Raw genomic sequence first — 25,556 nt, 5'->3', positions numbered from 1 at the left:
TCGCCGACCTCCTCATGCCTTTTGCACACAATGTATATAGACTCTTTTTCTTTTTTTCTACTGTGTTATTGACTTGTTAATTGTTTACTCCATGTGTAACTCTGTGTTGTCTGTTCACACTGCTATGCTTTATCTTGGCCAGGTCGCAGTTGCAAATGAGAACTTGTTCTCAACTAGCCTACCTGGTTAAATAAAGGTGAAATAAAAAATAAATAAATAAATAAAATGGGCAGCGCCATTGAGGCTCACAGACGTTATAATGGCACAGATACAAAGATGAGTCCTCTATCTATCTATCTATCTCTGGCCGAGGTCTACTAAAACTTTTTGGAGGTGGCAACACTGCCATCTACCTACAATATTGTACCTAGCGCTTCCTTCAGGCACGATCCACACGGGAGCGCACGTTCGCGTGCCACATCCTTCAGCGAAATGACATAATTTCGCTTCGCTATGCTGTTTCTGATAGAAACGTGGTAGATTGGAACCCATAGATAGGACGAGGATACATATACATAGATAGGACTAGGATACATATATTTGATGAACTGGAAAGTCGGGCCATTTTTTTTGTCGAGGGAGGTAAGAAACGTAAGTTAACCCAGTGCATGTTGAGATGAGGCTGTTTTGAAAACAAATTGCGTTGTCAGCCCGTAGCATTGTTAGCTGCTGCCTGCCACATTTAGCCGCTAAACTAAGCCAGCTAACGGTAGCTCACAAGCTGATTGCAGTACAGAACTAGCTAACCACAGTTAGTTAGCTGGTGCTAGCTTGCTGATGTTAGGTAACGTTAGTTATCCAACGCAAAGCTATGTAATTACTGGTGGTTATAGTTTCAGCCACGTTTAAATTTGATTGGCTTATTGGCTATCTTGCTTCTGGTGTTTAAGCGTTTTGTAGTCATATGTGCACCTCACTGAGTAGCTAGCCAGCTAACTGTAGTTAGCTATGCTCCTAATTTGTTTGATATAGATAATCACAATATCAACATAGCCCCTCTGAACCATTTCTGCTTTGTCTATCCAGGTGTCAATTGGATTCTGAATCGTGACCGCGTCTCGTCTAACTAGCATTTTCTATGGCTTCCCCAGCCATGCAACAGCCCAGTTACCTTCTGGTTAGTATATTGTGTTGCTGCTCGTCATAAGCATCATGTGAACTTCTTGTTGCCTACTTGAATTTGTGACAATGCCAAGTCATTGTCACATAATAGCTAGCATAGTACCGTGGCAGCAGTAATGATGTTGTCTTTTCTTCACAGGCCAACCTGAAAATGGACTCGACCACCAAGCCTTTTCTCCAGTGTTGCCAGGAGCTGGTGAAGGTCATTGATGACTACCCTGCAAAGGTACAGTTTGTCTGTATAAGCCAGTGTTGTTTATATAGATGGGGGGGGGAGCATGTTTCTGTCTATAGTTGGATATTGATGATCTGATCTGACCTATGTCAATGTTTAGTCAGTCAGCATGTCAGCTTTGTGCCTGAACCTGGTTCAACTCAACCATGTTACCTAAAAACATTCATCCTCCGTTATTATCTCTCTCTGCAGGAGCTGCACCTGATTTTCCCCTGGCTGGTAGAGAGTGTTTTTGGCAGTCTGGATGGTGTCATCGTGGGCTGGAATTTGGGATTTCTGCAGGCGTGCAGCAATCAATACAACATCGTTATGGACTTTCTCAATCCTAGGTAGTCTCATCCTATGTCTGTCTTTGTGTTCCCGTGTCTTTCTGTCTCCCTTTATGATGTTGAATTTTAGAAAAGCAGTAATTTACTGATGTTAATTATGATCGTGTGATTTTCAGTGGTCCAATGATGAAGCTTGTGTACAAGCTTCAAGCAGAGGAATACAAATATGAAATACCAGTCAGCTTCCTGCCTGTAAGTCGCATCTCTTTTTAAATGTAACTTTTTTTATTTGATACATAGCAAGGTCTTCCACAACTTTTTTGTTTTTACACTAACCACTTTATTATTTCTCCTCCCCTCTTGCAGGGTCCTGTAAAGGTGTCCATACAGGAAGGCGTTCTCCCAGATTGCCCACTTTTAAACAACAAGCTGCATTTTCCTCTGTCTGGTCTGCAGACACTCAGCCTGGCACTCAGTATCCTTGACGCTCAAACTCACTCGGCCCTCGCTTTCTCAAAAACATTGTTGACAATGTATGTTTGTGATTTAGTGTGTTTTTTAAGTCTGGTGGTATGTCCTTAACCCTCTTCAGATCCCTTTGAATATTACATGTTTATGTTTGCCTCCAGTCTCATAACACCAAAGGTAATGATGCTCAACTGTCATAACAATATCTTATTTTGGTAGTTTGTGATACGTGAATCAGACTATATTATTTGACCTCACACAAGTGTTTTGATGCTGTGTTCTCAGAACTACTCTCTAGGACAGCATGTGAGCAGCTTGGATAGTGCATACTTTGCGCTAGTGGACACCTACCTCAAGTATTTCCTTCCTACAGAGGGTAGTGTTCCCCCTTCTCCATTCACCTACAAAAGAGGCTCTGTGTCTCCACCTGCTCCCAGGTACTCTACAGTGGGGATAGAACTCCAGTCAGGTGTGACTGAGAGCGCTAGCAGGGTTGTGATCAGTGGGGTGATAACATTTGAAGGATGCTACCTGAACTTATCCAATAAGAGCACATACTTTCTTATTCCTTTGCCTCCTTTTAGTTTCTCTTTCCTTCCTAATGCTAGGAAACTCAGTGCGCACTGTCATGTCTTTGGTGTCCAGGGCTCCCAGCGTACCTTTTGCAGGGTATGGCATCCACAGCACCAGCCTCCTTAAGCGCCACATATCCCATCAGCCCTCAGTCACTGCTGACCCTGCAGCCCAGGAGATCTGGAGGTCAGAGGCATTACTACAGGTGAGCCGCCTTCATTTGTCAGCCATGAATGGATTTGGTGTGAACTGTCAGTCAGGTGTTTAGGGAATCGGGAATAAGACGTGTGTGTGTGTTATCCCCAGGTGTTTGTGGAGATGTGGCTGCATCACTACTCCCTGGAGATATATCAGAAGCTGCAGTCCCCCCAGGTGAAGGTAAGAGCATGTCACACATGGCCCTTCCCACTACCAGACTCAACCCCTTCACCTGCACTGCAATACCGCACGGCTGACTGGCTGATCACTACCCCTACCACACACACACACACACACTTGAACCACAGCAGGGCTCACCCCATTGAGTACCATTGGCCTTCCTCTACCCCCACTCCCACACTGGCATTTGCCTCACATGTTGATATGCATCAAATCAACCTGTCCCCTGGCTTTCACAACTGGGACACAAAACGGGTCCCACTGTACTCTTTTTAACTAGAGGGGAATATTTCTATCTGAATAAGATGTGCACTCTCTCATCTGGGCGATAGAAATGTGATTTGTATCCTACAGTATTCAAAACCTCAATAACCACATTGCCCTAAATCAATGAATTCATCATCAAATTGTCTACCTCATTCTCTAAGAATAATGGGCCTAAATCTCAATTTAAAGTATGTGCCTGTTTCTGAGCTAGACACATTGAATGCCTTTTCCAGATAGACTTTGTCAACAGCAGGGTCATTTGAGAAACAGTACCAGGAATAGGGGTTATGTTCCAAGCCTGCTGTGTGATTGGTTATTGTTATCCGAGGAGCTTCTTATGATTGGCTGCTGTCCCTGTGGATTTGTGTATGACTGGCTGTTTCAGGAGCCATTCACCCCAACAGAGGAGCACGTTCTGGTGGTTCGTCTCCTAGTGAAGCACCTCCATGCCTTCTCCTGCAGCCTGAAACCTGAGCAGGTCTCCTCCTCGGCTCACTCCCACACCAGCCCATTGGAGGAGTTGAAGAGGTGAGCTGAGCAGTGAGCACCACCAGGGTCGACATTCTCTCAACTTTATTGTAACTTTAAATGGTCTGGATCTAGTTTGGCCTCTAATTCACTGTTGGTCTGTCTCTAGGGTGGTGGTACATCGTTTTGTCCAGCAGAAGCTATATGTGTTCCTCCAGCACTGCTTTGGCCACTGGCCTTTAGATGCCTCTTTCAGAGTGGTAGGTATCACAGCTCAATCCTCAACCTTCTCAGCTTGGGTGAGGTGTTGGTGTCAATCACAACTTCTCATTGGGTCCAACCAATACAACTCATCACCTCTTATAATGGAGATAAAAATGTTTGTGTGCTCTTATCTCTAAATCACCACTGTATCTCTATATTTAGGTGTTGGAGACGTGGCTTAGCTACATCCAGCCATGGAGGTACACAGGAGAGAAGACCAATCCTCAGACAGACCAGAACAAAGGTGTACCTGAGAAATGGTGAATTATTTGTTGGATCACCAGATGGGTCAGGCTGAATAAATGTGTTTGTAGTGCTTCCTTCAAGTCTTTGACTCTGCAGTACTGACAAGGAATTAGATATTTGTCTTATTGCTTCCTCACATTTTTACATTAATCTTCCTAACCAGTTTTTCTCAACAAAAAATTCAGGAGCTTGTTTGTTCAGGAGAACCTGCTCATGTACACCAAGCTCTTTCAGGGCTTCCTTAACAGGGTGGTACGCACAGACCTGGTCAACGTCAAAAATGCACTAATAGTCTTCAGGGTGGCCAAAGTCTTTGCTCAGCCAAACCTATCGGAGATGATTCAGAAAGGTAAGGACAAAAACAGTCACCCAGCCTTATGATACTTGTGTGATGTATATGCACTAATAGTCATGTAATGGTCCAGCTACAGCAGTCTGAGCTGTCACTGCCCTGTCCTAATGTAATTCTCCTGTCCTTCCACTTCCTGTCCCTCTCCAGGAGAGCAGCTGTTTCTGGAGCCGGAGCATGTCCTCCACCACCGGCAGCACCGGTGCTTCCTCTCGCCAGGCCACGGTGGCAGCTTTTTATCGGCCCGGCAGCCTGCGGTGACAGACAGGGTGTTCAGGGTGAAGAGCCACGTGTATGGTCTGGAGGGCCAGGACTGTCAGTATAAACAGATGTTCGGCACAGAGCTGAGGGGCACGGTGAGTGGAGCGGAGGGGACCATACTAGCGATCGAGTTAATTTCAATTCAAGACAGTTTGCAAATTCTGAAATTGAGCCCAACTTTGGGAGAAAAGATCTGAGATTTCTAAGCGAATCACAAACTTGCAGTATCAAATCGCAATACATATCGTATCTGCACCGAAGTATCGTGAGGTCCCTGGAAATTCCCAGTGCTAGTAAAATGAGCTAGCTATATTCTGCAAGATTAGATCGCTCTGAACTGCACTCTGTGTTGCTGTTGTTTGCTGACTGTCTTGGTAAGACTACGTTCTTGTTTATCACAAGACCCAACCGCCTAGGCCTGCCCTTTTGCTTAGATGGACCAACTATAAACGTGGTCAGTTGTCATCCTCCTTTGGTGTAGGTCTTGAAGCTCATTCAGATCATCGACCAGGCGAGGCAGACCGCCAAGAAGATATCAGATCAGTCAGCTGAGGTGGCGGCCAACAACTCCTTCATGTCCTGGTTTGGAATGGGCTCCCCTGACCTCAACTACACCTTCAATGGAGGAGAGGTGGATGACACCGGGGTGTGTGTTAAGAAGACCCATGAGTTTCTGGAGAGGTCACTGGACTACCTCTGTCAGATATTTCGGGTAGGTTTACATATCACTTTTCCTGAACATTTAGCATGAGCTAATGCAGACTTAATTCCTCAACTCATGCTGTGTTTGTCGTCTACAGCTGAATGCAGGACACCTGTCTCAGCTGATGGCTACCCTAGGCTCTGGTCAGGACGATGGGAACTCCAAGCAGCTACCAGACTGTGTTCAAGGGGAGAACGGACTCATCCTCACAGACCTGGGCCGGATGCAGGTCAGACTACTTATTCAACTTTAATAACCAAACCCCAACAACACACATACATCCCTTATGATATATCTCCACACACTGTTAAATATGTGATGTTTTTGCAGGTCATCAATGGACTGCGTAGATTTGAGATAGAGTACCAAGGGGACCCAGAGCTTCAGCCCATCAGGAGCTATGAGAACACCATCTTGGTCAGACTGTTTTTCAAGATCTCATCTCTGGTGAATGAGAGGGTATGTGACATGGCAATTCTTTGCAATTTGCAAAACTGATACCCTGAACCTATCATCTCTATTTGACTGTGAGACCTCAGCAGTGCTGTTAACTATCATGATCTATTCTGAAATATGTACATCTGTTGTATACACCCAAAAGCTGAACTAAGAGAAAATGGGTTTCCATAAAAGTCAGAATTCTGTCTGTTTTGGCCTGTCATAATTGTTGCCTCTCCCATCCAAAGTTCGGAGGTCACATGGATGCTCTGTGCTCGCGGCCGGACTTCCTGGGCCAGTTGGGACGGTACTACCTGGCCAGCCCCGAGGCCGCGGCGGATGGCAGGCGCAGGAGCCCAGAGACGCGACTAACAGCAGAGAGGTACCGACGGCCGCGTCTAAGCCTGCGCATGCTGGCGAGCTACAGAACCCTGCTGATGCTTCTACTGCTCTACCTGTTTGGGGCACTGTTCTCATTCGGCCCCATGTCCAGCACACTATTCATCCTTACAGGAGGATTTCTCTACGGACTCTTAAGTTGCCCTGTTTGGAGATAAACTCAAGTTCCAGTAGCAAGAGAATGAAATGGCTTTTTTTGCCACTTGCCTTCATGCTTGGGCCATCTATTGTGATACAATTTGTTTCTTTTTAATATTGTAAATAAATTCAAGCACGTTGCTGTTTGGATGACGTTACGCTAAATATTAATATTTTTAAGCAGTTTTACTGGTTGGTATGTGAAGGATTGTTGTTTGATTTAAAAATCTAACAAGATATTGAATGTTTGTCACTTGAACAATGAAAGGATGTTGGTGATTATCCTCAAACTACAAGATTTACAGGTGTAATAAAGACTCTTGCACTAGTAGTTTTACCTCAATGGTAGAGGAAAATGTAGGTTTCTGCCGAAATAGACATACTCGAACGTATTTATTTTTTCATGAGCTGGCCATAAACAATTACTGTTAATGTTGCCTAGTTTTTGAAAGGTCTAGAACTGACCTTGTTTAAAAAAATAAAAAATGCTGAGTTGTCCTCACTTTTGAGGACACAAGCTCAAGTACAAATAATGTGAACATAATTTGTACTTGAAATACCGAATACAATATCAGCATGTAATGTGGCTGGCTAGTTGTAAAATCTCCTAAAAGAAATGCACTATCAATTTAGGAGTCTACAATCTCATCATGTTCAACCTGCTGATCAATGTGCCTCAGCGTAGTCCTCATTCGCAACGGTATTTACCTTTGAGGAAGTGCATTCTGGGGGATTCTAAGAATTAGCACGAATTTGTCAACAAAAGTACAACAAATATTTTCTGAGATGTGAGATAATTAACTCGCTATACATAGTATCGTATAGCGTTGGAATTGTGACATTACGTACTTTCTATGAAAATAGGCCAGTTTCTCGACATATGCCTCGTTCATAACAACTGGTAAATCGGAATTCTCGGACTTCCGTGTTTAGTCAATTGAAAACAACTGGGAATCGGGGGAAAAAACGAGCTCCGACTTAGAAAAATCGATTTGAACGGTGATCCAACTCGAAATTGCAACGTGAGAACTCAAGCCTCCTTTTAGAGTACTGATATGATTTTACCTCGTATTTCTCCGAGTTCCCAGTTGATTTGAAAGCGGCATTTTGCAATCGCGTGACGCAGCAGTCTGCCGGGTGGGGTGTTATACGGTCCTTCATTAATTGGATTTCCAGCAACTTTCTATTTCTCTGGCAATGGTACCATGCAACGCACGCTGATCTAAAGAGTCAGACAAATATGAAAAATGTGCTAGACCCTTTGTTAAATCAAATTCTCGAGGTAGAAATATAGCAAAAATATGATCAATGGCTCATTCGAGAGAATACAGGCTCCGGAATTGCGCAGCAGTCGCAGTGCTAGAGGCATCACCACAGACCTGGGTTCGATCCTGGGCTGTATCACAACCGGCCATGGACTGGAGTCCCATAAGGCGGCACACAATTGGCCCTGTGTCGTCTGGGTTAGGAAAGGGTTTGGCCGGGGGCTTTACAAGTAGGCCATCATTGTAAATAAGAATTAGTTCTTAACTGACTTGCCTAGTTAAAAAACGTTAAATGTTTAATGATAGGCAGTGGCGATCCGTCATTCAGGGCAGATGAGCCCCACTTGTTTAGCAAAAAATAATTGGTTTTGTATATTATTTTGGCAATATGTGTCACATATCAGTTTGCAAACAATGTAAAATATATACATATACACACATTACCATTCAAAAGTTCTAGCTTCCCTTATACATTTTCCATGAAAACATACATGAAATGAGTTGCAAAATGATAGAAAATATAGTCAAGATGTTGACAAGGTTATAAATAATGATTTTTCAATTAAATAATTGTGTCCTTCAAACTTTGCTTTCGTCAAAGAATCCTCCATTTGCAGCAATTGCAGCCTTGCTGACCTTTGGCATTCTAGTTGTCAATTTGTTGAGGTAATCTGAAGAGATTTCACCCCATGTTTCCTGAAGCACCTCCCACAAATTGGATTGGCTTGATGGAGCTGTGCTTTGGGTCATTGTCCTGTTGTAGGAGGAAATTGGCTCCAACTAAGCTCAGTCCACAGGGTGTGGCATGGCGTTACAAAATGGAGTGATTGCCTTCCTTCTTCAAGATCCCTTTTACCCTGTACAAATTTCCCACTTTACCACCACCAAAGCACTCCCAGACCATCACATTTCCTCCACCGTGCTTGAAAGATGGTGTCAAGCACTACTCCAGCATCTTTTCATTTTTTATGCATCTCACAAACGTTTTTCTTTCTGATTGAATTTAATTCATTTTGACCAACAGACATATCTGAACACCTCAGGCTTAGATTTGTCTGTCCATAACACATTTTTCCAGTCTTCCTCTGTCTAATGTCTGTGTTCTTTTGCCCATCTTAATCTTGTATTTTTATGGGCCAGTCTGAGATATGTTTTTTTCTTTGCAACACTGCCTAGAAGGTTAGCATCCCGGAGTTGCCTCTTCACTGTTGACATTGAGACTGGTGTTTTGCGGGTACTATTTAATGAAGCAACCAGTTGAGGACTTGTGAGGCGTCTGTTTCTCAAACTAGATACTCTAATGTACTTGTCCTCTTGCTCAGTTGTGCACCGGGGCATCCCACTCCTCTTTCTATTCTGGTTAGACAGTTTGCACTGTTCTATGAAGGGAGTAGTACACAGCGTTGTATGAGATCTTCAGTTTCTTGGCAATTTCTTGCATGAAATAGCCTTCATTTCTCAGAACAAGTATAAACGAGTTTCAGAAGAAAGTTCTTTGTTTCTGGCCATTTTGAGCCTGTAATCAAAACCCCAAATGCTGATGCTCAAAATACTCAACTAGTCTAAAAAAGGACAGTTTTATTGCTTCTTTAATCAGAACTACAGTTTTCAGCTGTGCTAACATAAATGCAAAAGGGTTTCTAATAATCATTCAGCCTTTTAAAATGATAAACTTGGATTAGCTAACACAACGTGCCATTGGAACACAGGAGTGATGGTTGCTGATAATGGGCCTCTGTATGCCTATGTAGATATTACATACAAAATCAGCTGTTTCCAGCTACAATAGTCATTTACAACATTAACATTGTCTACACTTTATTTCGGATCAATTTGATGTTGTTTTAATGGGCAAAAAATGTGCTTTTCTTTCAAAAACAAGGACATTTCGAAGTGACCCCAAACTTTTGAACGGTATATATACAGTATCAGTCAAAAGTTTGGAAACACCTACTCATTCAAGGTTTTTGTTTATATTTACTATTTTCTACATTGTAGAATAATAGTGAAGACATCAAAACTATGAAATAAAACATGAATCATGAAGTAACCAAAAAAAAGTGTTAAACAAATCAAAATATATTTTATATTTGAGATTCTTCAAAGTAGCCACACTTTGCCTTCATGACAGCTTTGCACACTCTTGGAATTCTCTCGACTAATTTCACGAGGAATGCTTTTCCAACAGTCTTGAAGGAGTTCCCATAGATGCTGAGCACTTTTTGGCTGCTTTTCCTTCACTCTGCGTTCCAACTCATCCCAAAGCATCACAATTGGGTTGAGGTCAGGTGATTGTGGAGGCCAGGTCATCTGATGCAGCGCTCCATCACCCTCCTTCGTCAAATAGCCCTTATACAGCCTGGAGGTGTGTTGGGGCATTGTCCTGTTGAAAAGCAAATGATAGTCCCACTAAGCGCAAACCAGATGGGATGGCGTATTGCTGCAGAATGCTGTGGTAGCCATGCTGGTTAAGTGTGCCTTGAATTCTAAATAAATCACTGACAGTGTCACCACCAAAGCACCCCTCACCATCACACCTCCTTCTCCATGCTTCACGGTGGGAACCACGCATGCAGAGATATCTGTTTACCTACTGTAAGTCTCACAAGGACACAACGGTTGGAATCAAAAATCTCACATTTTGACTTTTCAGATCAAATGACAGATTTACACCAGTCTAATGTCCATTGCTCCTTTAGTAGTGGTTTCTTTGCAGCAATTGGACCATGAAGGCTTGATTCACACTGTCTCCTCTGAACAGTTAATGTTGAGATATGTCTGTTACTTGAACTCCGTGAAGCATTTATTTGTGCTGCAATTTCTGAGGCTGGTAACTTGAGTTAACTTATCCTCTGCAGCTGAGGTACAGTTGAAGTCGGAAATTTACATACACCTTGGCCAAATACATTTAAACTCTGTTTTTCACAATTCCTGACATTTAATCCTAGTAGGAATTCCCTGTCTTAGGCAAATTAGGATCACCACTTTATTTTAAGAATGTGAAATCTCAGAATAAGAGTAGAGAGAATTATTTATTTCAAGGTTTATTTTTTCATCACATTCCCAGTGGGTCAGAAGTTGACATACACTCAATTAGTATTTGGTAGCATGGCCTTTAACTTGGGTCAAGCATTTTGTGTCGCCTTCCACAAGCTTCCCACATTAAGTTGGGTGAGTTTTGGCCCATTCCTCCTGACAGAGCTGGTGTAATTCAGTCAGGTTTGTAGGCCTCCTTGCTCGCACAGGCTTTTTCAGTTTTGCCCACAAATTTTCTATGGGATTGAGGTCAGGGCTTTGTGATGGCCACTCCAATACATTGACTTTGTTGTCCTTAAGCCATTTTGCCACAACTTTGGAAGTATGCTTGGGGTCATTGTCCTTTTTGAAGACCCATTTGCGACCAAGCTTTAACTGATGTCTTGAGATATTTCCACATCATTTTCCTACCTCATGATGCCATCTATTTTGTGAATTAAACCAGTCCATCCTGCAGCAAAGCACCCCCACAGCATGCTGCTGCCACCCCCGTGCTTCACGGTTGGAATGGTGTTCTTCGGGCTTGCAAGTCTCACCCTTTTTCCTCCAAACATAACGATGGTCATTATGGCCAAACAGTTCCAATTTTGTTTCATTAGATCAGAGGACATTTCTCCAAAAAGTACAATCTTTGTCCCCATGTGCAGCTGCAAACCGTAGCCTGGCTTTTCTTATGGCGGTTTGGAGCAGTGGCTTCTTCCTTGCTGAGCTGCCTTTAAGGTTATGTCAATATAGGACTTGTTTTACCGTGGATATAGATACTTTTGTACCTGTTTCCTCCAGCATCTTCACAGGGTCATTTGCTGTTGTTGAGGGATTGATTTGTACTTTTCGCGCCAAAGTATGTTCTTCTCTAGGAGACAGAACGCGTCTCCTTCTTGAGCGGTATGACAGCTGCGTGGTCCTATGGTGTTTATACTTGCGTACTATTGTTTGTACAGATGATCGTGGTACCTTCAGGTGTTTGGAAATTCCTCCCAAGGATGAACCAGACTTGTGGAGGTCTCCAATTTCTTTACTGAGGTCTTGGCTGATTTCTTTTGATTTTCCAATGATGTCAAGCAAAGAGGCACTGAGTTTGAAGGTAGGCCTTGAAATACATCCACAGGTACGCCTCCAATTGACTCAAATGATGTGCTTATGAGATGCTTCTAAAGTCATGACATCATTTTCTGGAATTTTCCAAGCTGTTTAAAGGCACAGTTCACATACACTAAGTTATCTTCTGACCCACTGGAACAGTGAATTATAAGTGAGATGATCTGTCTGTAAAAAATTGTTGGAAAAATGACTTGTCATGCACAAAGTAGATGTCCTAACCGACTTGCCAAAACTATAGTTTGCTAACAAGAAATTTAAGTGGTTGAAAAACGTGTTTTAATGACTCCAACCTAAGTGTATGTAAACTTCCGACTTCAACTGTAACTCTGGGTCTTCCTTTCCTTTGGCGGTCCTGATGAGAGCCAGTTTCATCATAGCGCTTGATGGTTTTTCGACTGCACTTGAAGAAACTTTAAACGGTTTTTGAAATTTTCCACATTGACTGATCTTCATTTCTTAAAGTAATTATGGACTGTCGTATCTCTTTGCTTATTTGAGCTGTTCTTGACATAATATGGACTTGGTATTTTACCAAATAGGGCTATCTTCTGTACACTACCCCTACCAAGTAACAACCCAACTGATTGGCTCAAACACATTAATCAATCAATCAAATGTATTTATAAAGCCCTTCTTACATCAGCTGATGTCACAAAGTGCTGGACAGAAACCTAGCCTAAAACCTCAAACAGCAAGCAATGCAGGTGTAGAAGCACGTTGGCTAGGAAAAACTCCCTAGAAAGGCCAGAACCTAGGAAGAAACCTAGAGAGGAACCAGGCTATGAGGGGTGGCTCTTCTGGCTGTGCCCGGTGGAGATTATAACAGAACATGGCCAAGATGTTAAAATGTTAATAAATGACCAGTAGGGTCAAATAATAATAAGCAGTTTTTGTCAAGGGTGCAACAGGTCAGCACCTCGGGAGTAAATGTCAGTTGGCTATTCAGAGTATATCTACTGCTCCTGCTGTCTCTAGAGAGTTGAAAACAGCAAGTCTGGGACGGGTAGCATGTCTGTTGAAAAGGTCAGGATCCCATAGCCGCAGGCAGAACAGTTGAAACTGGAGGAGCAGCACGGCCATTAAGAAGGAAAGAAATTCCATAAACTTTTAACAAGGCACACCTGTTAATTGAAAGACATTCCAGGTGACTACCTCATGAAGCTGGTTGAGAGAATGCCAAGAGTGTGCAAAGCTGTCATCAAGGTAAAGGGTGGCTACTTTGAAGAATCTCAAATATAAAATATATTTTGATTTGATATGAATATGATTTGTTTAAAACTTTTTTGTTTGAACCCTTGAATGAGCAGGTGTGTCAAAACGTCTGACTGGTACTGTATATCATTGAGTTAATAAAGTCGCATACAAACGTTCTCTTTTTTTGCTTTCTTGTGTAAGGCAGCTCCAAAATGCAGGTGTTTCAGCCTTGCTCAGTGCTTTCTGTGGTTGTGGGGCAGCAATTGAAAAATACGGAGTGTAGGGGTTAGTAATGTTCTCTAGTTGCTCCGTGACTAGCTTGGTGTTTTGTCACTCATGGGGATCCTATGTCAATGCAGAATCTATAGGTAGAGCTCGAAAATTCAAGCCCCTTGGGTGCTGCCATACAGTTATATTACGAGTGCCCATCCAAGAAGGCTCGAGGTCATTGGCCACAAATAAAATGATGTCAAATCACGTTACATATTCAGTAGCTTTGATTGACCAGCGTCAATGTCATACTTTCCAAATCTTAGCTAGGAGTCATCAACATGAATCAAGTCAACAATCTACTGGCAAATCCTTTTCAATCCTTGTCATATGAAGGGAAATAATGAATCATTGGACATAAACATTACACAACATTTCCAACAACAAGTTGGAAATCGCAAAATCAACAATGACTGGTTTGGAAGGAATCAGTGGCTAACTTCAAGCATTGCAAAGCAATCACTAGCCTGCTATTCAGTGGAGTGGGTGTGTGGTCCAAGTCTGAGGCTATGGGTCTATTTTCCAAGATTAAAAGGATAAACATTCGACATTGGCCTTGCTGTCAATCCAGCATGACTACTGCCATGCTCAAAACAACTGGAAACTCGGAACTGGGACATTTCAGACTTCAATGAGATCAAGACAACTGGGAACTGGAAAAAGAAAATAGCTCTGACTGGGAAAATACGTTTTGAACGGTCATCCAACTCGGAATTGCAAGTCGGGAACTCTGCCTCTTTCTAGAGCTCCGACCTGAAGATCACTGACGTCATCGTGATTCGACTTTGTTTTTTCAGAGTTCCGCGCCACCTTCCTGTTCAAGTGAGCACAGAACAACAAGGTGAGTTCAAAAAAGTCTTCTATGCTGCTGCATAAATGATGTAATATGCCAGGGAGATATGTATACTGTAGCTAAGAAAGTTAAGTGTATGTTCTGTAGTAAGCAGTTAGTAGCCCAATAATTTGGTCCCTTTTCCCCACATAATTTAACATACTGTTCTGACTTGGTGGAGCACATGTAGCTCCTTAATTTCTTAATTTAAATTAGGGATTGCCTCTTATGCGCTCGTCGTCACCTTATGCCATAGTTTGTACATCTCTATTGACAGTAGAAACCACATTTGTTTAAGCAAGTCAGTCATATCAGCTATGTTTTTTTTAAAGGCAGCAAATGAGGCTGAATGAACTGTTTTGCTACCAGTCAAGGCTCAGCTGATAGCCAGGTCTAGTAGTGGTAAGGTGTTGGGACTGCTGTTGAGTCAGCTTTATGTTGGCCCTAACAGTTTGTGGGCACCGTTTGTCACCGTTATAGTGCAATGAATGTATTGTTTAGTGTTGTGTAGTGGCTTTGCTGGCATGCATAGATTTTTTTCCTGTTTTCCCCACCAAGATTTACATGCTAAAATCGTCACTGATGATAGACATTTTCGCAATCTAGAAGTCGTATTCCTATTAACTTCCAGTGTAGTGAGAGAGACTTTATCATGGTGATCCCTCAAGCATTTATCCATGCTTGAACGCCAATAACAGATACAAATACTCAGATACACATGAAAACATGAAATGACCCAGGGAATCGATAGAACATCACTCAGATGCACAAAAACATTTTAACGTTCAAAATGGGTGAACCTTTTCTTTAAGCATGAAGTGATTTCGTCCGTCTGTGACCAAGAGAAACTGGTCTTCTTTCAATTCTATGAAATTATTTAGTATTTGTTCATGTGGAAAGCTCTAAGTCCGGCTAAGACTATCACATCGAGATGAAACCACGATGGCTGGACTCGCTGGACTGTCATCATTCCTATGCAGTCTCCCTGGGCCAAAGATACGTTTGAGGAGATGGGAAACTCCATTGGAAACGTATTAACGGTCATTGTGAACCTTACCCATGCGTTGTCAATGGGCTGTGCGGTTCATTCTGGGCGATTCTGGGACAAGGAGTTCACTCCTTCAAGAAGTGAATGTGAGTCAATTGGACGCTAGCTCAATAACCCAACATTAGCATGAATTAGGTGAACAAGTACAACATTACAAATATTTTCAGCAATGTGAGATAATTAACTTGTTCTCTGTAATATTGTATAGCATTGAAATCGTGACATTGCATACATTTGAGGAAAATAGGCAGATTTCTCAACTAATATGCTAGCCGTCTTCGAGAGGATCAAAACCGTAATGTATAATGGGTAAATTGACTGACTGATCTAAAAATGATAATGTAGTTATTTATGATGCCATGCTCTAGATAATTGCCAGATAACATGTTAATTTCTCTAGTGTAAGCCGCCTCTAATGTCGTTTTAGAGAACGTGGCAGTACGTCCAACCGGCATTATAACTGCAGACCACGTGTAACCATACCAACCCAGGACATCCACGTCTAGCTTCTTCCCTGAGGGATCGTCTGAGACCAGCCACCCAGACAGCTGATGAAACTGTGGGTTTGTGCAACCGAAGAATTTCCGCACAAACTGTCAAAACCCGTCTCAAGGAAGCTCATCTGCGTGCTTGTCGTCCTCACTAGGGTCTTGACTTGACTGTAGTTTGGCGTCGTACCCAACTTCAGTGGGCAAATGCTCACCTTTGATGGCCACTGGCACTCTGGAGAAGTGTGCTCTCTACGGATGAATCCCGGTCTCAACTATGGCAGACAACGTGATGGCAGATGGGTTGTGATGTTAACATTGTGAACAGAGTGCCCCATGGTGGCGGTGGGGTTTCGATATGGGCAGATATAAGCTACGGACAACGAACACAATAGTAATATTATCAATGGCAATTTGAATGCACGTGACGAGATCATGAGGCCCATTGTCGTGACATTTATCCGCCGCCATCACCTCGTGTTTCAGCATGATAATGCACAGCCCAATGTCACAAGGATCTGTACACAATTCCTGGAAGCTGGAAATGTCCCAATTCTACCATGGCCTGCATACTCACCAGACATGTCACCCATTGAGCATGTTTTGGATGCTCTGGATTGAAGTGTACGACAGCGTGTTCCAGTTCCCGCCAATATCCATAATCGTTGCACAGCTATTGAAGAGGAGTGGGACAACATTTCACAGGTCACAATCAACAGCCTGATCAACTCTTTGCAAAGGAGATCAATCTGCATGAAGCAAATGGTGGTCACACCAGATACTGACTGCCCCCCTCCCCTCCTTCTTTATTTAAGGGTATCTGTGACCTACAGATGCATATCTGTATTCCCAGTCATGTGAAATCCATAGATTTGGCCCTAATGAATTAATTTCAATTGACTGATTTTCTTATATGAACTGTAACTCAGTCAAATCTTTGAAATGGTTGCATTCATATTTTTGTTCAGTATAGTAACCAACGCCAAGGCGGCCCGTAAAGTTTTTCACAGAGCCAGCTTGTCTCTGTCTGATATTATTGTGATGCCTACATAGCATCTGGGTGCTCATTATATACACACTAACTATAGCTAAATAACATAGCAATATTTAATGACGTTTTGCCAGCAAGATTGATCTGTTAGAATATCTCATTTTAATTCCAGAAGATGGACAATCAAGACTAATAGTGAGAGGTGGAAATGCATTGAACCAGGGGCAGGTAGGCTACAGGTAGGGATGCAGGCAGAGGATGATTAACCTGTACCCCCACACATTGACTCTGTACCGGTACCCCCTTTATATAGTCTCGCTACAACACCCAAAAGTACTCGTTACATTTTGAATGCTTAGCAGGACAAGAAAATTATCAAATTTTTGCACTTATCAAGAGAACATCCCTGGTCATCCCTACTGTCTCTAATCTGGCGGTCTCACTAAACCCAAATGCTTTTTTTTGTAAATTATGTGAGTGTTGGGGTGTGCCCCTAGGTATCTGGTTTGCCTAACATATATATGATATTTATACTTTTACTGTTGATACTTAAGTATATTTAAAACCAAATACTTTTAGACTTTTACTCTAATAGTATTTTACTGGGTGACTGTCACTTTTACTTGAGTCACTTTCTATTAGGGTATCTTTGCCTATACTCAAGTACAACAATTTGGTACTTTCCGCCCCTGTGTAAACGCAACAAGTACTGATACTGTATCATATAATAGTACTCACAGCTTTCCGAGAAAAACGTGCCCGGAAGTCTTTCAATGTTTTTATTTTATTAACAGTAACATGACAAACATAACAGCAAGAGGGATTCCACAAAGAAATGAGAAAAAAATAAAAATGATCCACATTATATCAATTATATCAATTCAAATACAGACATGTAGTGAATACATTTTTTTTTACATTTTGTTTTGTATACGTTTTAATGACTAAATAGTTTTCCAAATCAGATTTAAAAATGAAGTTCAAATTAAGATCACCAAAAATCTTACGGCTGTGAATGATCTTTAGGTAGGTTACAGTATCTTTCTCAGAGATGTTAAAATCTGATGGATTGACAACTCCGTTCAAAACAAACATCTCACATTTGGAAAGATTTAATGCCAAACCTGAGATTTTGGAGAACTGCTTCACGATATCCAATGCTAATCTAGTTTGTGACACATTTTATTTTATTTTAAATGGTGTCATCCGCCAGTTGGGATATCTTGATCTCTCTGGCCTGGAATGTAATGCATTCAAATGAACTAATGAGCATAAAATTTGAGATACTAACAAAAATAAAAAAGGTGAAGTTGGACAACCTTGTCGTATTCCTTTGTAAATGTTCAAACTTGAGGATGTTCCATGCCAGAGTTTGATACAGCTATTGCCACCATTAAATAGAGTTCTAATAGCATCAACAGCAAAAAACGACCAAATTTCAAATGCTTAAGACAATCAAAGATAAAATTGTGACTTACTGTATCAAATGCTTTCTGAAAATCCAAAAATAGGATAACAGGGAAGTCATCCAATAGATCACAATACTCAACCAAGTCTAACAGCAGCCTCAGATTATTAGATATATGGCGCCCTTTCATAAACCCTGATTGATGAATGTCAATCAGATCATTCAAGCAAGACTTTAACGTTTTTGCAAAGATTATGGCTATAATTTTGTAGTTGTTATTTAGGAGTGTGATTGGATGCCAATTATCAATATTTAAGAGATCGTTGTGATGTTTAGGTATAACAGTTATAACCCCTTGCTTCAGAGAGGCAGGTAGTTCTCCCTTCTTTATAGCCTCCTTAAAGGCTTCAAGTAAAAATTGTGCTATTTCTTCAGAGGTTTTTTTCTTCCCAATACGATGAGAGACATCCACAGCCATATCCATATATCCATCGGAGAAGTCCTGTGCCACACGGTTAGATGTCTCTCACTAAGCGCTTCACATTCTCATCCTGGTCCTCGGGGACACCGTAAAGCCGTAGCCCCCACCTTCTCCGGTATCGCTCTGCTTCCGATAAACGCTCTTGCATGTCTGTGATGGTCTTTTCCTGTGCAGTGCATTTCTCAGAAGTAGCCGTTTTTGCAAGTTTAAGCTCTTCGATACTCTTGTATGCATGACTCAGAGAGGTCTCGAGGGCAACTATTTTTGATGTTTTCGCGTATCATTTTCTCCAGACCATCGGCTCTTTCGTTTATCTTTGCAGAGACAGCATCGACTATGTTGACCTGTAGTTCGCGCAAAGACAATTCTTTCTCTTTTTGGGTGCAGGACTATTGACTGGATTTTCAGAATCAACCGAATGTCCAGAATCCTCCATTTCTTCTCCACATGAGTCAGATTGCGTTTTTTCTCCAATGTATGAGTGCTCAGCTCGAAACTGCCTTCTCATTGCTCTTTCGCACATTTTTTTTCTTCCATTTCTCAAAGTTTCAGATCAAATTAGCGGTCAACTAAGCGTTGTTCTCTATTGTGTTTACTATAAGCCAAGTTCTGTTAACTTTTATCCCTCTCAAACGTACTTAAATGTAAGGTTACTCGGAGCAAGCTGAAATCTTGTCTGCACTCGCTGCCATCTTCAGCACCCCCAGTCTCGCGATGTTGCTCCTCTGGGTTTGGAAACTCTGCTTCACATAGAACCATATGGTATTCACAGGGTGCTTTGTACACCAAAATGTCAGTCGGAACCGGTCCAGACCCGCACTTAATTTCTAAGAAATAAAGTAATGAAAATGAAATTATTTGCCTTTATCGTTTCTGTATGCTTGTCTATATGTGTTCTTGCAAAGACGAGACAGACATTTATAGTGACACAATGCTGCGTTCAAATGGTAGAATGTTCAGATATGTTTTTATTTCCCGCCACCGGAGCAACACATTATGGTTGTCATGGCAACGTTGTATGGTAGTAGTGTATGTCCACTAAGGAGAGTGAAAGGGGAAATACATCGTTGTCGGTAGTGGCTGTGGGTAATCGGTGTATTTTTATTTTTCCTAGCTGTCTCGTTAAATTGTTTCTAAATTTTGCATATTGTGGAGGTGAACAATCCATTTAACCGGGAACGTTTACGATAAGGGGTAATGGCTGCACGATTATGCATGCGGATAGAATGACCTGTTGTTATTTGTTAGTCTAGCTAGCTACTATGTAGCTAAGTTAGCCAGCCAGTTAAAAAAAACTGTCGTGTTGCTAGCTAACCGTATAGTTTAGCTATGTCAGGCAACAGTCTTCCGCCTGTGCGAAATCTTCCCCACTGGTCCCGCGTTGGATGTCTTGACAAGCCTTGCTTTCCACAACCACGTCCTTTCCCGTTTAACCACCTTGAACCGCTGTCCGATTCACCCCGAGGGGACAGAGGGGGAGAGGTCTCATCTCACCGGGACATGGATACTCGCGTTGCATCGCTTCAGAGGAATATTCAGTTCCTGCAACTACAGCACAAGGACACTCTTCAGAAGCTACACGGTGAAATAGATGACCTCAGACGGGAAAATAAAGGTGAGTCAAACCTGTCCTCGTGTCTTTGCTGATGTTTTTGATTTCCAAAAGCGTCATCATAGGCAGCAGATTTGTTTGTCATGGTTTGAGCACCATAATTTTCATCTTTGCACAGTAACGTTATACATCATGTTACTAAGTTAAAATAGCATATACAATGTATGGCCTTTCCCCTTAACTATACCAATGCCACAATTTAAGATAGACTACTGTCTTTCTTTCCATACAGCCTAATAGGCCTACATTTTATGGGTAGCCACTAGCCAGCAATAATTTGTATATGATAAAGTTCTTTAGTGGAAATCTGTATCTGTAATACATGTTTGTTTGCACGTTTTTTAGCATGATAATCACACAGGGATCTGAGGATGAGGCACTGCTGACAGAGGTGACACACTATAGCCTAGCGCTAGTGGTTGCATAGTGATACAGTTATTGAATGAGGAAAATGAAAGGATGGTGAGTATCTCACCGTGGGAGGCGGTGGAATGCAGTATCATTTTACAGAACAGACAAGCTTCTCTATATCGCCTCCGCATCCTATCCCCCCACAAAGAGAGATTTCAATCCAGTTAAAAAGAATCACATGGGTCCTCTGTCTTCACTCTGTCAGAGCAGCGAGACACATAGTGCCACGGTTGCTCAAAGGACCTTGTTAGAAGAGCTTATAAACAGCACGGCAGTTGAGGTATGCTGTTGCTGCCACCTGTCATGTCTACTTCTGTTCTGTGTCATGTCTTCTACATGACCTCTCTTTGACTTTGATGTTACAGAGCTGCAGTATAAGCTGATCATGGAGCCTTCAAAGTCTTGCAGAAAAGGTAGGCTTCAATCATCTTTGCTGGAACAAGTGGGCTAGGTCTATTGGGACCAAGAAAGCATTGGCTCTTGGACTTTCAGATGTGTGGTCATTAGAGATTACTTTTCACAACATCTCTTTAAGTTTCCCATAATAGAAATCAATGAACAATGATTGTGTAAGCTTGTGTGGCGTATATGCCAACCTATTGGGGAAGGTATTTCTTTAGGATCAAGCCACCGGAGCACAAGGCCACCGACACAGGGCAGTGAGGCCCAGACAGAGGGAGTGATCTACCTGGAGCAACCTTTACAAGAAACACGCCCATCTCAAGACCCATGGCTCAGGTAAGCATCCATACCTCTACCCCCTAGTTCATCTTCTCCAAAAGTGTCTCGTCTAAAAACACTTGTTTGACCCCCACGGAAGCAGTATAGCGGGGGACGGTTGTGTGGCTCATGCCTACACTGAGAACCCCGGAGTGGCAAAGCTTGAACACGAGTCAGAGTTGAGGGGAGGCCTCATCACCTCTCTACAACCCCTCCGGATCCACAGCAGTCCATCCCATCCCCCCCGACCCCCCACCCTTCAGGAATGTGAGGTTATCATACGGCAGCTCTACAACGCCAACAGCCTGCAGTCTCAGGAGGTCAGATGTCATCCTCTGACATATCGATGCTATTGCACAGTCCATTAGCATTGGCCAACATAACTATGGTTTAGAACAGTGGTAACCAATCTTTTCTGAGTCAAGATCACTTTCGCAGTCAAAAAGCAAGTGGCAATCTACTGCTCAGATTTAGCTTTTTTACATTAACCTCATACAAACAGTTTTGTAGGAATACGGTTTGAGCCGTAGGCCGAAAACATTATCACAGCATATTGGCTATATGATTGGCCTGCCAATATTGTTAATCAGACCATATTATATTTCAAAACTCAAGCTATGATAATAAAATATATCATTGGTTTAGCACTTGTGAGGCACTGTGGAGCATGAATTGAAATAATTAGCTTTTTTATTTTATTGGGCTGATGGTACCTGCATCTGATGGTCAACAAGGTCAAATCAGGACGATGACCGTTCAAAACTATTTTTCCCAACCGCCTCTCACGGTCCCTGCTCTCTCCTTCCTTTCCTCCGGTAAGACTGACCAGAGAGAAGGGACACAGTCTTTCACCTGATGGCGAAACTCAAGTCGCACCGCATCTGCCTCATGCACAAATTAATGTTGTTCCTATGACCAGAGAAAGTGAAATATCCCTTAATATTAAATTCGACACGTCAAGCTGCTAATAATAATAAAACGCAGGGCTATCGATACTTGGCTACTCATTCATTGCAGTTGCAGCCTGAAGAATCATGTTTTATAAGTGTTGAATATAGACTTAAAATCACTCATAAAAACAGCAGCTCTTGGCTGTATTCTTTGACAGTCTCTGTGGTCATGGTTTTAAAAGTTATTAAATCTTACGTAGGCTAGTAGCCTATTAAACTTGGCTGTGGCCAGGGTCATGGAAGCTCTGTAACCACAGTGATTTGAGCTATCCGACTGGGCAGAGCAGTAGGTGCACTCGATTTAGTCACAGATTTGCTGGTCCGCCAAGTAGGCGGAGTTTGTCTCATGGGAACACTTTGCTTACCCGGTGCGCAGGACTTTTGAATCAAGTGCACCTGCCTGCAACAGCTCAACACAATTTTTTTTAAAGGAGCGCAAGCCTTTATTGTTCGTTGGCTTTTCTACAGAAATATTTGGTGATCGACTAGGAATGCCTTGAAGATCGCGATCAATCAGTTGGCAACCACTGGTTTAGAATGATTCTACTAAAACCGGTCATTTTGTGCAGCAGACAATTAAAATAGATTGTCACATTGTAAAACCATAAACTACATATGTCTTACATTTACAAAGGCATGCATGATTTGTCATTTGCCCAATAGCTAGTTGTTTTCTGACCATGTTCTCCATAACTCAATGTAAAGTTTACATGGAGAACTGACTGTTTTTTCAGTGAAGTATCGCTCTCCCTGATGGTTTGTTTCATATAGATTATACGTGTGAAGGCTGTCCTCCGAGACATTGTGTTCAACAAGAAAATCACTCCTGAGAACTACATCATGACAAAGGCCTACCTTGCTGACAGCACCAGGTAAACGGCAGTTTAGTAGGCATATTGTCCACCTGAATGTCATTTATATAAAGAAAATTTTAAAAAAAATACAGGTAAATTGTACAATACATTTGATTTCCCTCTCAGCAAGGCAGAGAAGTTTCCCCAACTAGCACTTCAACCACTTCCCAAGAGAATGTAAGTGAATCTTTCCTAATCTCTTATACAGGAACATTAACCTTAGTAGTGGAACAGCTATCCCCCATGTCCCTGTACCCTTTCCAGGTCTGGGAACCAGGCAGGGGTGACAGAGAGGGTGATCCTCCCAGCCCTCAAACAGCACCTGAGCTCCAGCATCGCAGAGAGGCAGAAAAGGACCCAGGCTGTACAGAGGAGCAGGCTGAGGAGAACAGTGCATTGAGAGGGACAAAGAGTACAGCAGGCCAGCCAGCACCGCAGAACCAAAGCCTCTTTAAATAAGATCAGGACCAGCTCCTATTATGGCCATTGAAGGACTTCAATTACCACTGAATGAATGTTAACAGTAGCTGTCAAAAGTTTGGACACACCTACTAATTCCAGGGTTTCTTTATTTTTACTATTTTCTACATTGTAGAAATACATCTCATTGTAGAAAATAGTGAAGGGAAAAGGGGATATGTAGTCAGTTGTCCAACTGAATGTATTCAACCGAAATGTGTCTTCCGCATTTAACCCAACCCCTCAATCAGGGGAGCTACCTTAATTGACGTCTTCGGCGCCCGGGAAACAGTGGGTTTACTGCCTTGCTCTTGCAGAACAACTGATTTTTACCTTGTCAGCTCGGGGATTCACTCCAGCAACATTCCAGTTACTAGCCCAACACTAAGCACTAGACTACCTGAATATGGAATCATGTAGTAACCAAAAAAAGTGTTAAACAAATCAAAATATATTTTATTTGAGATTCTTCAAAATAGCCACCATTTGTCTTGACAGCTTTGCACACTTTGGGCATTTTCTTAACCAGCTTCATGAGCTAGTCACCTGGAATGAATTTCAATTAACAGGTGTGCCTTGTCAAAAGTTAATTTGTGGAATTAATTTCATTCTTAATGCGTTTCAGTCAATCAGTTGTCACAACACAAGGTAGGGGTGGTATGCAGAATATAGCCCTATTTGGTAAAAGACCAAGTCCATATTTTGGCAAGAACAGCACAAACAAGCAAAGAGAAACAACACTTCATCATTACTTTAAGACATGAAGGTCAGTCAAGCTGCAAAATTAAGAACTTTAAAACTTTCTTCAAGTACAGTCGCTAAAACCATCAAGCGCCATGATGAAACTGGCTCATGATGACCACCACAGGAAAGGAAGGCCCAGAATTACCTCTGCTGCAGAGGATAAGTTAGAATTAACTGCACCTCAGATTGCAGCCCAAATAAAAGCTTCAGGGTTCAAGTAACAGAAAAATCAACATCTGTTCAGAGGAGACTGTGAAATCAGGCCTTTGTGGTTGAATTACTGCAAAGAACCACTACTAAAGGACACAAATAAAAAGAAAACACTTGCTTGGGCCAAGAAACATGAGCAATGGACATTGGAGATCTGTCCTTTGGGCTGATGAGTCCAAATGCGAGATTTTTGGTTCTAACCGCCATGTCTTGGTTCACCTACTCTGTCTCACTAAGGAGGAGAGTGATCACCTGACCTCAACCCAATTGAGATGGTTTGGGATGAGTTGGACCGCAGAGTGAAGGGAAAGCAATCAACAAGTGCTCAGCATATGTGGGAACACCTTCAAGACTGTTGGAAGAGCACTGGGGTGGCAGGTAGCCAAGTGGTTAGAGCGTTGGACTAGTAACCGAAAGGTTGCAAGATCAAATCCCAGAGCTGACAAGGATAAAATTCTGTCGTTCTGCCCCTGGACAAGGCAGTTAACCCACTGTTCCTAGGCTGTTATTGAAAATAAGAATTTGTTCTCAACTGACTTGCCTAGTTAAATAAAGGTACAATTAAAAAAAATACAATTCCTAATGAAGCTTGTTGACAGAATGCCAAGTGTGTGCAAAGCTGTCATCAAGGTGGCTACTTTGAAGAATCTCAAATATGTTTTGATTTGGTTACAACATGATTCCATATGTGTTATTTCATGTCTTCACTATTATTCTACAATGTAAAAATACTAAAAATCAAGAAAAGCCCTGGAATGAGTAGAGAACGTGTAAGCTTTTGACTGGTACTGTATATAAAGTTAATATTTCAATGTACATACATTTTTATTTCTCCCTATTAAACTTATTTTGGTGTGCCGTTGTTGTTAGCTCGGTCAAGTCAGTTGAATTTCATCTTATGGTA

General features: G+C 42.1%; 2 protein-coding genes across 2 annotated transcripts; both read left to right on the top strand.

Moving 5' to 3' along the window:
• Nucleotides 1-368: 368 nt before the first annotated feature.
• On the top strand, nt 369-6,921 carry LOC135518020 (sphingomyelin phosphodiesterase 4-like). Its single transcript, XM_064942840.1, is given in 20 exon segments — nt 369-591; nt 1,027-1,117; nt 1,262-1,348; nt 1,550-1,686; nt 1,803-1,878; nt 1,993-2,101; nt 2,219-2,271; nt 2,380-2,531; nt 2,740-2,872; nt 2,974-3,045; nt 3,698-3,840; nt 3,950-4,040; nt 4,207-4,304; nt 4,476-4,639; nt 4,790-4,995; nt 5,382-5,612; nt 5,701-5,832; nt 5,934-6,062; nt 6,290-6,577; nt 6,579-6,921. Coding segments are annotated over 19 exon segments (2,376 nt in total). The 5' UTR covers nt 369-591; nt 1,027-1,078; the 3' UTR covers nt 6,615-6,921.
• Nucleotides 6,922-19,711: 12,790 nt separating this feature from the next.
• si:ch211-222n4.2 (uncharacterized protein LOC101885505 homolog) lies at nt 19,712-25,514 on the top strand. Its single transcript, XM_064942839.1, has 7 exons — nt 19,712-20,307; nt 21,081-21,128; nt 21,324-21,453; nt 21,539-21,755; nt 23,157-23,257; nt 23,366-23,416; nt 23,504-25,514. Exons 1-7 carry the CDS (start codon nt 20,022-20,024, stop codon nt 23,637-23,639), a joined length of 969 nt encoding a protein of 322 aa, XP_064798911.1. The 5' UTR covers nt 19,712-20,021; the 3' UTR covers nt 23,640-25,514.
• The last annotated feature ends 42 nt before the right edge of the window (nt 25,515-25,556 follow it).

The sequence above is a fragment of the Oncorhynchus masou genome, chromosome 28 (assembly GCF_036934945.1).
Source record: "Oncorhynchus masou masou isolate Uvic2021 chromosome 28, UVic_Omas_1.1, whole genome shotgun sequence".
Classification (NCBI taxonomy): domain Eukaryota; kingdom Metazoa; phylum Chordata; class Actinopteri; order Salmoniformes; family Salmonidae; genus Oncorhynchus; species Oncorhynchus masou.
Note: the sequence above shows the minus strand (reverse complement) of the source record. Positions and strands in the feature narration are given on the sequence as shown.